General features: G+C 40.1%; 1 protein-coding gene across 2 annotated transcripts in view; it reads left to right on the top strand.

Annotated features, from left to right (window-relative positions):
- Positions 1–5857, top strand: part of FAM114A1 (family with sequence similarity 114 member A1) — a 70430-nt gene extending 64573 nt beyond the window's left edge. For both annotated transcript variants that reach the window (XM_039227034.1, XM_039227035.1), the window contains 2 exons: positions 790–843; positions 2554–5857. In XM_039227034.1, coding sequence (XP_039082965.1) covers positions 790–843; positions 2554–2655 — 156 coding nt within the window. In that variant the 3' untranslated portion in view covers positions 2656–5857. The remainder of the gene's footprint in view (positions 1–789; positions 844–2553) is intronic.
- Positions 5858–12676: the final 6819 nt, after the last annotated feature.

A 12676-nucleotide genomic window follows, 5' to 3' on the forward strand; every position in this document is an offset into this window, starting at 1 on the left:
TAAGGTGCTTAACTCATCCCCCCCATGTCTCCCCAAAAAGACTAAGAAATAACTTCAGACATCTAGATACATATTTTAATGTAAAATTTTAAAAATCGGGGCACCTGGGTGGCTCAGTCAGTTAAGCGTCTGACTTCGGCTGGGGTCATCATCTCGCAGTTTGTGAGTTTGAGCCCAGAGTCGGGCTCCATGCTGAAAGCTCAGAGCCTGGAGCCTGCTTTGAATTCTGTGTTTCCCTCTCTCTCTCTGCCCCTCTCACACTCGTGCTCTGTCTCTCTCTGTCTCTCTGTGTGTGTCTCTCTCTCAGAAATAAATATAAAAAAATATTTTACTCAAAATTCATGCAAAAAGATCATGATGAACAAAAATACCAACATTTTAAGTAGAGACAAGATTCGACTCTATACTTGGGCAACTCAGCCTCACTCAACTCCCCATAATCCCAGACATGCTACAAGCTTTCCATAGTTAAAAATGTCTGAATTTAAATTTCTAGCTATGTGACCTTAAATAAGTTACTCAACCCTCCTGATTCCTATTTTCTCATTCTTACATTAAGGTTATCATGGTACCTACCTACCTACCTACCCACCTACCAGGATTTCTGTCAAAATTAAATGAGATTAGATAGAAGCAGCACCAAATGTGAAGTCTGGTCTAGAATAAACATTTCACTTCTCTTCTTCCTCTTTAAGAGATCCCTCTACAAAGCCAGCATATGAGATTTTATGTGGCCGGCTTTATAGTATGAGCACCTAATCTGTCAATTTTATCCTTTTGATTCCACAGAGCAACAAGAAGGCTGAGGTCCTTAACCCCATGATCACTAGTGTATTGTTAGAGGTAAGTGGCCCCCAAAGAGAAAGTGCTTCTGAATCAAAGCAAATGTTAGAGCTACTTTTTTTGTTTGTCTTTTTCCCAGGCAGCAAGTGTTATTCCAATTCTAAATCTTATCATCAACAGTCGCTTTTGAGCACATTTGTGTAGCTCAGCCAGCTGTAAACCCTTGGGTGAAGCAACAATACCTAATTTTCAAGAATTCCTGATTATAAAGAGAAGTGCTAAGCTTGCACATTATTTTTGTTGCTGTTTCCTTTAGCAGAAGCACATTTCTGCTGCCAAGTTTGACACCAGATTTAACACTGTGATTATTGGCTGCAATAAGGGATTCTTGCTCAATGGTGATTTTTGTAAAAATGAGCACTTCTCTCCATTCACGATAACCTTTGGTTTAGCCAGGTCTCCGCTTCAGACTAGCAATATTGACAAGTTGACTCTTTGGCCTCTGCCCGTTCAGTGACCAGAGGCACTGTCCTCAGAGACCACTCACCAGGTCTTTGTAACACTGATATGAAGCTGTCCCGATACTGCCGTGGTTTTGCCAGAAGAGGTGATGGAAGAGAGAAGAAAGGAGGGCCCGGAGGCCGCATTCTCGAGTCGTAGTCACTGTGTTCTACCTGTGGCTGGTGGAGGAAAACCTTCCATTAGGGGCCCAGCTATAAAGACCTGGCACATCTATAGCCCCAGGACACCCAGCCAAAGCCACAGGTGTTAACAAGTTTGAACATGGGCAATGTATATACAGTAGTTTTTTGTTGTCTAAAGTAGCTGTCAATTGCAGGGTTTAGAAATTACCAAATTCAAGTCAGGGAAGGCTACCTATATATTTATAATATTTGTAGGAATTGTGCCTTACTGTTAGGGAAAACTACCAAGGTACAAAAGTAACAAAGTGGTGGGATCAAGTGTTAGCATTTAGGACACAGCCACACAGTGGGATGAAGTCAACCAGAGGGGACGAGCTGCTATAGGGACAGGTTCTGGAGGACACAGCTAAGAGGAAAGTCAGGCAGTCAGAGGCAGAATATGGAATCAGAAAATGTCTCCCCTGGCCACCCAGAAGCCATCGACAGATTAATTTACTATGTCAGTCATGAAGAATATGAGGTCAAGTGTTTATTTATTTCCCCAGTGGGAGTTTTCTTATGTTTTAGTGACCTGAAACATTAGCCTCTCTACCCACTGCTGTATGTAAGAATGCCACAGAACATGAATGGCACATCAAATATCCAAACCGAGTGGAAAGTACCCACATACATTCAAGGATTTGCCGTGAATGATTCCACAGTACTATCTCCAGTTAACTTTATGTAGCCCATTCTTGCTTATTCATCTATGGGCTAGGGCAAACTAGAGCTTCCTTCACACTGTGCTTTTGTGCTATTTCAGGACAGGGGGCTGGTCTGGGAGAAGAATAGGGAAGACGGGACATACAAGGTCATGAATATACACATATCGATGTCCTCCAAGTCCTCCAAGTCCATGACTTGCCTCATGTTAAATGAATTCTTCTCTCTAGGAGTATAGATAATTAAGAGCTGAATGCATTTTATCCAAAGGAAAGTGTTTACAATTGCTTCAAGCACCAGCATTAAAGGGAAGATCTTGTAAACTATTGTGAGGTTTGCAAAGAGGGACCATAATCAAACTAGAAGAACTGTCAAGGTTGAATTCTGAAAACCACCCTTGAGCCACATTTCTCCCTTCTCCCAGGGCTGCAATAGCACTACCTACATCCAGGACGCCTTCCAGCTGCTGTTGCCTGTGCTGCAGGCGTCACACATCCAGACCAGTTGTTCGAAAGCACAGCCGTGACCTGGCCACCCGCCCATCTAGGGAAAGAAACAGGCAGGCCATGTTGCTTTGTTACATACCAGTGGAAGATGTTCTCTGAGCATCTGGCCACAGACACCCTTTTGAGGACTCTACAAGCAATTTTGCACACACAGTATGGAGAACGCAAGTTGAGAGGGAATTCTCTTAATGCATATGGTTGTTTTTACAAATAATTGTGTTTCCTTTGTTAATTTAAGTTTACACGGCTTTATATTGATAGTTTCCTTTCATTTGAAGTTGATTCACCAATATTCAATTCCAGTTTCCTGGTCAAGCATGCTATATTTAGAAATTCATGGGTAAATCCTAGACTTTTTATTTAATCCTTTAAATTCCCACCTTTAAATGTCCCATTCTTATGGTATTACTTTAAATCAAATCTTATGCTAAACTTAGTTTTGTTATATAAATATCATGGGCAAAGATAACACTACTTATAGATATTACCTATTATAGTGAAAGAGAAATGTAAGTATCTCTTTATAGTAATTCATTCTGAAAACAAGCCTTCGCTGAACTCCAACTGTGTGTTCACATTAGAGGAACATGATCTCAACCCAGTAAAGGCAGATACTCTGAGTAATCTTTATGCCTAATGTGGGGCTCAAACTCACAACCCTGAGATCAAGTTGCGTGCTCTACCAACTGAGCCAGCCAGGCGCCCCTAGATAGATGCTCTAAAAGAGGGTTTACAATAATCCTTCAAATGCTTAAAAACACTAATAAATTTCCCAGACCTTAAAAGATTTGACGAGCAAGGTAAAACTAGTGTTTTTTTTTAATGTTCTGTTCTTCTATGTATTCTTGTATTTTTCTACACTACGTGGGCTTTTTGATCCCCAACTTTATATATGAGGTGAAAAAATATATGAAACAGCAGTACTAAAGAGTATTCCATTTAAATTAGGCTTTTTTGTGACCATAAGTACATGATAGCATAATTACAAAGCCTGAAAATATCTGAAGAGAAAATTAAAGGGATTTCATCACAACAGACCCCAAGACTGCATCTTTAACTCTGAGTCAAGCTATTGTATAAATACACAGATCACACTCCCTAGTGGAAAACACCATCATTGCTTCTAAAGGGCAGAAAATATTGATGTGGGGCTTGACTAACTGGTAGATTGTTCCATGACAGATTGCACAGAAGACCCTGGGGCCAGGAGAGGCATTGCCTGTGAGCACTTCTCCTGAGCTCCATACACTCATTCGGGTGGGGGTTCAGCTGAGCCCCGTCAGCATCCTGACAGGCATTGTCACAAGATGTCTTACTCCATGGTTCTCTCTAAGGCAAATGAGGCTTGTACTTATAGGGGTGAAAATCCTTCACATTTGCTTTAATTCCCCTGATAGAGTAGACTGCCTGTGTTCCATACAGGCAAAGTAGGAATATTTTAATATTATCCTATGTCTTATTAGCATTTTATTTGTGTCCCATATTTCACTTTGTGTATCTCCTGAAACAGCCAAATAGAAAACATAAGAATAATTATTTACAATCTTGAAAAGAACTCTCTGAGGAATCAATTAAAGATTTTTTTCTATTGTTTTTTGATTGCCTGAAATGTTTCTGATATTAAGTCTAGAGAACAATTAACTGCTGAAAATGCAATTACCTCTTCATAAATTTTGTAGGTATTATGTATAGAACGGAGGAAAAATCAGATTTGCAATGTCTCCACATCAGATTTTTTAGCATCAGATGGATTTTTTAGATGTTAACTGGAAATGTAAGAGACACAAGTATTTTCAAAGGAACTAGATTCCCAGAAATAAGCTTTAAGCCCAACTTCACCCATATAGTTTATAGCAAAATTTTTAATCGTAAAACGAAATAGAAATCTGTAAAAGAATAAAAGAGATAATTATTCTTTCAAAAGTGGTTGACATTATTTACATTGCATTTACATATCTTTTAATGATGGAATATCAAAGGTTGCCAGGGAGAAACATGGGCAGACAGATGATTCCTGGGGCCTAGCTCAATGGTCGTGAATTACATTTAACAGAGAATAATCACTTAAAATATATCCACCCTCCAGGATTGCTCTCTTTCAATACTGTTTTTCATCATCACTTTTAAATAATTGCTTCTTTGCTTTGCTTTCAAACCTAGCAAAGCTCAGGATCCAGATCTGGGCAAATGTCAATCAGTTACTGAATGAATGATTTAGCAGGCTGACTTTGGAAGTTTTATATTCCTTCAATAATCCTTTACATAAATTGGGTTCGTTTCACTCTATGCAATTACCCTGAACAAATGTGCCCGTTTTTTTTCTTACATCAAGTGCAAACTAAGTTCCAGTCTAAATAATGAATATAGTCCTGGGCCTGTGCCTTATTAAATAAAAAACATCAAAAGCATATTTCCAATTCAAAGCAAAATGCGTCCAAGAAAAATTGCTTTGGGGTATTGATACATACAGCTCTAAAGGGTAAAATTCAGCCCCAAATCTTAAAGCAGAGGCGTAAGCTTAAATATTCTATCCCACTGAGAAGAGAATTCTGTCTTTTCTCTGGGCTTCACACTGGGCTGCACATCACACTCGTGATTCAGTGAATGGTGTGACAAGCTGAGGCTGTGGCCAGAGTGAGCTGTGTATGCAGCAGCCTCAGCAACACCAACTAAGGAACCATGGACCTCAGCAGCAGGGCTCAAAGGGGATGAAGAAGCACCAGCTCTGAGTGGGTTAAAGGAAGATGCTAAATGTAGGGTAGAAGTCTGAACCCAGAAATGAGAGCATTTCCTGTGCTTTGTAGAAGTCAGCTGACCCACCAGGAGCTCTTCTATCTGGGAAATCACCTTCTCCACGGGCCGCCATGCTGCACTTAAGTTAGAAACAAGAGCAGGCAGATTTCAGTCAAAGCCATCCTAGAGGCCTAGGGAGAACATCTTAGGGAAGTGATTTAGCAAAACTGCAAAATAAGTCTATTTCTCTTCTTTCCTAAAAAAATAAAGAGGGAGAGATTAGATGGATAGATGATAGAGTGTATGCTGAACAGATGGGGTGGATCATAATACATGATAGCAATCCATGTTTAATTTTGTAAGTGTAATTACTCTTCAGTGTCAAGGTAATTTTTATAATGTAAAAATTGCCCTTTGATCTTCCTCTTAAAGATGCCCTACATTCTGGGGGCACCTGGGTGGCTCAGTCAGTTTAGCATTCAACCTCAGCTCAGGTCATGATCTCTCCATTCTTGAGTTCCAGCCCTGCAATCAGGCTCTGTGTGGACAGCTCATACCCCAGAGCCTGTGTTAGATTCTATGTCTCCCTCTCTCTCTGCTCCTTCCCTGCCCATGCTGTCTCTCTCTCTCCTTCAAAAATAAACATTAAAAATGTTTTTAATGAAAAAAAATTTTAATTTAAAAAGGATGTCCTACGTTCTGATACTTAGATCCAGGCTTCAGCTTGGTTTCTGAAATGACTGTGTTTGTGAAGGCACATCAGAAGAGATTACACTGAAAACCCATCTTAGAACTGCAGTTTTGCCTCCACAGCCTCCCTTCACATAAAACAAAAAAATCACGTGGTTCACCATTTGTTTTATTTTTCTAGATATGCCATAATTTATTCAGGTTTATGTTCATTTTCTGTATGCTCACCCATAAGAGATGCTCCTCTACAATTTCCACTATTAAACAGATCTGAGGAGAGACATCATTCTTTTCATCTTTTTTCTTTTTTCTTTTTTTTTTTTTTTTTTGCTTAGATCTCAAAATAATCTGAGTTATCCTACCCTTTGAGCATCTTATCTTTAGTGGTGATGAAATTATTACAACCCGACAGTAAGAAATGGTGTTTTTGATATTTCTGGCATCTTGGGTCATCATCGACTGGGCACAGAAGATGAATATAGTCAGCGTTTTGTGTTGGGATTTAAGCTACATTTACCTTTGTGTGGATCAGAGAATATTTTCCTCTGCATGAGTTGTCAGCCAAAAAGCAATGGGATTACGTCTGCCTTTGGTCACTGCTGACTCACTTGACAGGCCTGTCCCTTCTATTAGTCTCAAAGGACTTGTATACTGCAGAAGAATAACATGTACATTTTTTATATGCCTGCACTGAGTACAGAATTTAGGGTGATTCAGAGATGATCTATCTCCCTGCCCTGGGTTTCACCACCGGGCTTCTAGAGCTGCCTCTTGGAGGAAAATGCCGGCATAGAAGCCAAGGCCAGATGGATGGAGCCTTGGCAAAAAGCAAAGCTAAGCCTCTGCCTTTGAGTCCCTGCCATCTTTATCCTTTTTCTTTTTCAGGATTTTTTTTTTTTTTTTTGACAGTTAGTTAGGGCCTCTCTTCCAGGATCAGCTTTTACGTCCTGCCTCTCTTTTCTATATCTCTTCTTCCCTTTCCCTTTCTCTACATTTATGCTATCCTTTTCCCAATTATCTCATCAGAAAACAGTCCATCCAAAAGATTTCAATAATAATTAACATGTATTTACCATGTGCGGGACACTGGGCTGAGTGTTTTGTAAGCATTATCCCATTTAATCTCCATAATTCCCCTATCGGGTAGATATTATCACAATCTCCACTGACCAAATGAGAAGAACACTTGAGACACAGAGACATTATATAATTCATCCAGTGTTATACAACTAGTAAAACAGAGCCAGGATTCAAACCCAGGGCAGTTTGACCTGACTAGCTAGCACCTGGAAGTACTATACACAGCCTCCAAACAAAAGAAACATAATCTGTTATTTTTAGAGACTTCTGAACACTTGCATGTTTAGCTCTCCTTGCACGGTGAGGTGGATTTGTAACTGAAAGGTTTGGTTGTTTCTGTGCAACTGAGGACAAACTGGGACTGAAGAGACAGAGAATGAATCCACACAAGGTCACCCCTGGATTATTCTCACCCTAGGGTAGCCACATCACCACTTCACAGACATTTACATCAAGCAGCTTCCTGGCCATCAACCCAGCATCCTGTCTCACAGGTGCTTTTCATATGTCTAAAATGGCTCTATTTCCTCTCCCCCCCCCCCACCCCTTTCCCTGGTGCCAGGGAAACTCGTTAGTAAATCACCACCCTTCCTGAAAATCCTTAACCCTCTACTATCTGCCTGGAGTATCAGGACTTTTTCATGTTTTCCTTGCCCTGAAGATTACCGACTCATCTAGGCAGCTGTTTAGCTGAATCTTTAGTACCAGGTGCTGTGAAATAGTAATAAATGTTTTAACGATGTACTAAATAATGCCTTCTTGTCTCTAAACTTGGTATTGTTCTCTACAAAGCCCAAGAAATGATGGTGGTGATGGTAGTAGTGGTGGCATTCTAATTTATTGAGTACTTACTATGTTCCAGACACTTTACCTCTGTGATCTCATTTAATCCCCAATGTCAGTCTTATGAGGTAGCTACTACTATCATACCCATTTTACAGATGATAAAGAAAGCTCAAAGGGATTACAGAATCTATGTTTATCCAACTAATAACTGGAAGCGCTAGGATTTATGTCCAGGCAGTATATAAAATGCTAGACAGAGCCCGTGGACAAGCAGACACCTAGTCACAAAAGGGACATTTTCCCTTGGCTTGAGTTCTCTTCCAGCCAGCACCTGGGCTCTTTTCTTCCCATCCTGTGGCTCCAGGCAGAGATCATTTGTTCCACAAATCTCCCTGTCAGAGGCCTAACCACATTTTTTCCTGCCAGTGCCTCTGATCCCAAGAGAAGGTGGGCAAACTGTACATCCCATTCTCTCTCATGTGATAAACCTCATATTGAGCCATCCATTTCTCACTGAAAACAATGATTGCCTTCTTTGACACTTCTGCAGCAAAGCTCTGGTTTGCTATCTTTGCAAAAAAATATTCCACAGCTAGGAAATGTGATAAAGGACAAGAAATCAAATGATGAACTGCAGGGCAGAAAGACTGGCCATTTCTGTCAGAAAGAATTACGTGGTCCTAGAGGGCATCTCCGTCAGTGATGTGTAGGATCCTTTCATTCCAGACAGCCTCCCAGCTCCTCCCTCACTGTTCCAGGTCTTTATTTAAAATCAACCTTCTCAGCAAGGTCTCTCCAGGTCAAATTGCAGCCTTCCCAATATTTTATATCCCCTTTCCCTCCTTTGTTTTTTTTTCCCCATAGGATGTATCATTAGCTAACATCCTTTGTATCTTACTTGTCTATTATCTGCCTCTTGCACTAGGAGGTAAATTCCATAAGACACAGATTTTTTTTGTCTATTACCACATTCCCAACACCCAAAACTGGTGCTTGGCACATAGTAGGTGCTCAGTAATTATTTGTTGAATGACCAAATACATCCAAGTCTATAAATACTGAATGAGAGGATGGAAACAACCATATTATAGGCCAATTAATGAGAAAATGTCTGGTTGAGTTACATTATAAAATGTTCACTATCGAAGTAATTGTGTTCATTTTAATGGTATTTGATGTTGTGGGATAAATGGATATGATTTGGAGGCTTAGAAATATATAAATGTTTTTCCATTAAAGTGAATGGAATTTACATTTTTTACTTAGAATTCACTCTAGAAGAGATTTGTCAAGACTCTTTGTCAGGCACGGTAGACTATGGTGAAAAATTAAAGTCACCAATGGGCCCCTGGGTGACTCAGTCAATTAGGCATCTGGCTCTTGGTTTTGGCTCAGGACATGATCTTACAGTTCATGAGATCAAGCCCTATGTCGGGCTCTGCGCTGACATCATGGAGCCTACTTAGGATTCCCTCTCCTGCTCTCTCTGCACCACCTCCCCCCTCACTTGCACAATCTCTCTCTCCAAAAATAAATAAACATTTAAAAAGAATTAAAACCAGAACACCCGGGTGGCTCAGTCAGTTGAGTGTTTGACTCTTGATTTTCGCTCAGGTCATGATCTCACACTTCAAGCCATGCATCAGGCTCTGCACTGACAGCCTAGAGTCTGCTTGGGATTCTCTCTCTCCTCTTTCTCTGCTCCTCTACCACTCCCATGCTCATTCTCTCTCTCTCTCTCTCTCCCTCAAAATAAATAAATAAATAAGCTTTAAAAAATTAAAACCACCTAAATAAGTTAACTACGGTATACCAATGCTATAGAATAATATGCAACAGTTAAAAAGAATAAAAGAATGAGGCTTAGTCATTTTGGACTGGTATAACAAATACAGCATAGACTGGGTAGCTTAATGCACAAACATTTATGTCTCCAGTTCTGGAAGCTGGGCAGTCCAAGATCAGGGTGCCAACAGATCCATTGTCTTGAGAGAGCCCACTTCCTGGTTTGCAGATGGCTATCTTCTCATTTGATCCTCACATGGCAGAGAGCAGAGAAAGAAAGAGCCAAGAAACAAGCTCTCTGAGTCTCTTCTCATAAGGGCATTGGTCCCATTCACGTAAGAGGGTTCCCCTCTTACAGCCCAAGTACCTCCCAAAGCCCCATTTCCAAAACACTGGGATTAGGCTTAAACATATGAATTTGGGGGGGACACAAACATTCAGTTCATAGCAGGATGGAATAGACCTCTGCACTAACAGATCTCCAAGATGTATTATCGAGTGCAAAAAGAAAGTCGTAGTATGGCACTTGTAGAAAATTTATCTAAAATAGCACACACCCCACATCCCTAAAGAAGATCTAGAAAGATACACATATAACTATAACAATGTTTGCAACCAGGGGTGGAAAGGGTTGTGATAAGGTAAAGGAGAACCTCAGAATTTGGCATAGTGATTAAAGGGGACTCCAGTGTTATTTGTAATAATTAAATATTTTTATAATGAAAATGTGTTAATGGATGGCTCCTGTAACAACATTTTTAACAATCAAAACAAGAAGCAAAAGAAGGTTGCTTCCGATCAGGGAGGTAAGGGGATAGGACCCTGCCAGTGACTTCAAGCATAAAACATACAAATTATTTTTCAATAGAAGAGCCAGAAGTGTGAGTGAGGGCGTCTGCATGATTCGGATTTCTTCATCATCAATATTACTATAAGGTTCTAAGACAAATTTGATGACTATTCAAATTTATTTTTCCTTTCTTCAGAGAAGCCTGACCCAAGTATTCCAAATGCATAGTTTGTAAAGACTTTGATGATGTAAACAGAAAAATTTGTCATTTCCATCTCATTGGAGAAGGACACCAACTTTCTTAGCCAGATAGTCTCTATAATCTTTTTACTAAACCCGAACAGCTCTGAGATACATAATGGCACAGAAGCAATTTCAGAACTTCTGGAGGGAGACACCACACAAATGAATGAGTCTGTGGCTCAGAGTTATTAGCTTGATGCCCAAATGCATATCATATTTGCAAGAGGCAGTTTACAATCTGCTCTTCCTGACAAGTGTTACACAAGGGGATTTAAATCTCTGCATTTGCAATTTCCGTTTCTCTCTCTCTCCAAATTTATGGCAAAATTGTAGACACGAATAATGTGTCAGGGTTGAATGAATTGAGGTCTCTGCTCTGCTCCTACAGCTCCGTTTCATTCAAAGGAGAATAATAAATGGAAAGCAAGGAAAAGTCTCAGCAGATAATGAATCTGAGTCCTAATGACCTTCCTGAACTACAAAATGGATTTGAAATTTATTTGGCATTGCCAAGACTATTTGGTGCCTGTAGTGAGGTGTGAAAACATTTTGGCCATTTTGGGCCACAGCTGTGCTTTTTAAGCATTTTCTCTATGATTCATGAAGAGCTACCTTTCCCTGGCAAAGTAAAAATTATCTATCAATAGTAGGGGAAGACTTGTTTCCATCCTGCCCGGTACACTACCTTGATGGGATTGTGATTGATTATTAAGGAGTCTTGATCTGTTCTGCGGCCCCTGGGACCATAGCATGACCATTTATATAAGATATGGGTGTTATAAGTTAATGCCTGCTATCCCCTATCTCTCTTTCTTTTAAAACCACTTGGTCTTTGGCAAAGATTCTAAAGACTCACATTTACTCAAGCGAGGTCATGTGCAAAGTCACATGTTTGCTTGCTGAACAGTACCCAGTCTGTCACTTGGCTGCATTTGCTGCACGTAGCAGTTGGTCAGTCATTGCTAGGTCATTGATACCTAATGAGAATAATATACATCAAGTGGTCTGAAATTAGTTGGTTTAAAAAATGAAAGACTTGTTGATTTTTAAAAGCAGGAATAAAGTCCTCCATGTTTTACAACCAAATATTGCCTTTTTGTCTCTTTGAGGTAATCATGTTTTTTTCTTTCCACAGCCAAATTGGAAACAAGTCATGAGGTAAAGAGAACATCTATTGATTTTCATGAACCTATACTCTTTGTACATTCAATCATCCATCCATTCAAATACCTCCACCTAGGTCCACAACATCTGTTGTGTGTGTTCAATTTGAAATTCACCTTGCCCTTCTCTCATCCAAAATGATGTCAGTTTGAGCAAAGAAATCCAGTAGATATATCCATGTTTTCTGCAAATACCCTACCTTATGCTGATGACACCCAAATTTCTACCTTGAACCCTGACATCACTCCTAAATTCCAACGAGAGTCAACTTCCTACGAGACATCTGTACATCAGTATTAGGGTATCCTACTAAACTTAATCTGAACATGTCCAAATTTAATTCATCATCTTTCCTTCTTTTCCTACATTCTCCATTGGATGCACAGCATTACTTCTGCCAGAAGCCTAGTTGTCACCTGAGGCTGCTGCCTCTCTTTAGTCTCAACACCCAGTCAGTTGTCAAGTGCTATTGCTTACTTTTTTGTGTATCTTCCTCCATCACATTGCCCCAGTCCTTTTTTTTTTTTTTTTTTTTGAGAGAGAGAGAGTGCACACACTGGTGGAGAAGAGAGGCAGAGAGAGAGAAAGAGAGAATCCTAAGCAGGCTCCACACGCAGTGTGGACCCCAATACAGGGCTTGATCCCATAGCCCTGGGATCATGACTTGAGTAGAAATCAAGAGTCAACCAACTGAGCCACCAGTCACCCCTCCATTGCCCCAGTCTCGTTTCACCTTCTTCTTATCTGTTCTATGAACTAGTATAATAGAT

This window comes from Hyaena hyaena, unplaced genomic scaffold, assembly GCF_003009895.1.
Source record: "Hyaena hyaena isolate Hyena2069 unplaced genomic scaffold, ASM300989v1 scaffold_24, whole genome shotgun sequence".
Taxonomy (NCBI): Eukaryota; Metazoa; Chordata; class Mammalia; order Carnivora; family Hyaenidae; genus Hyaena; species Hyaena hyaena.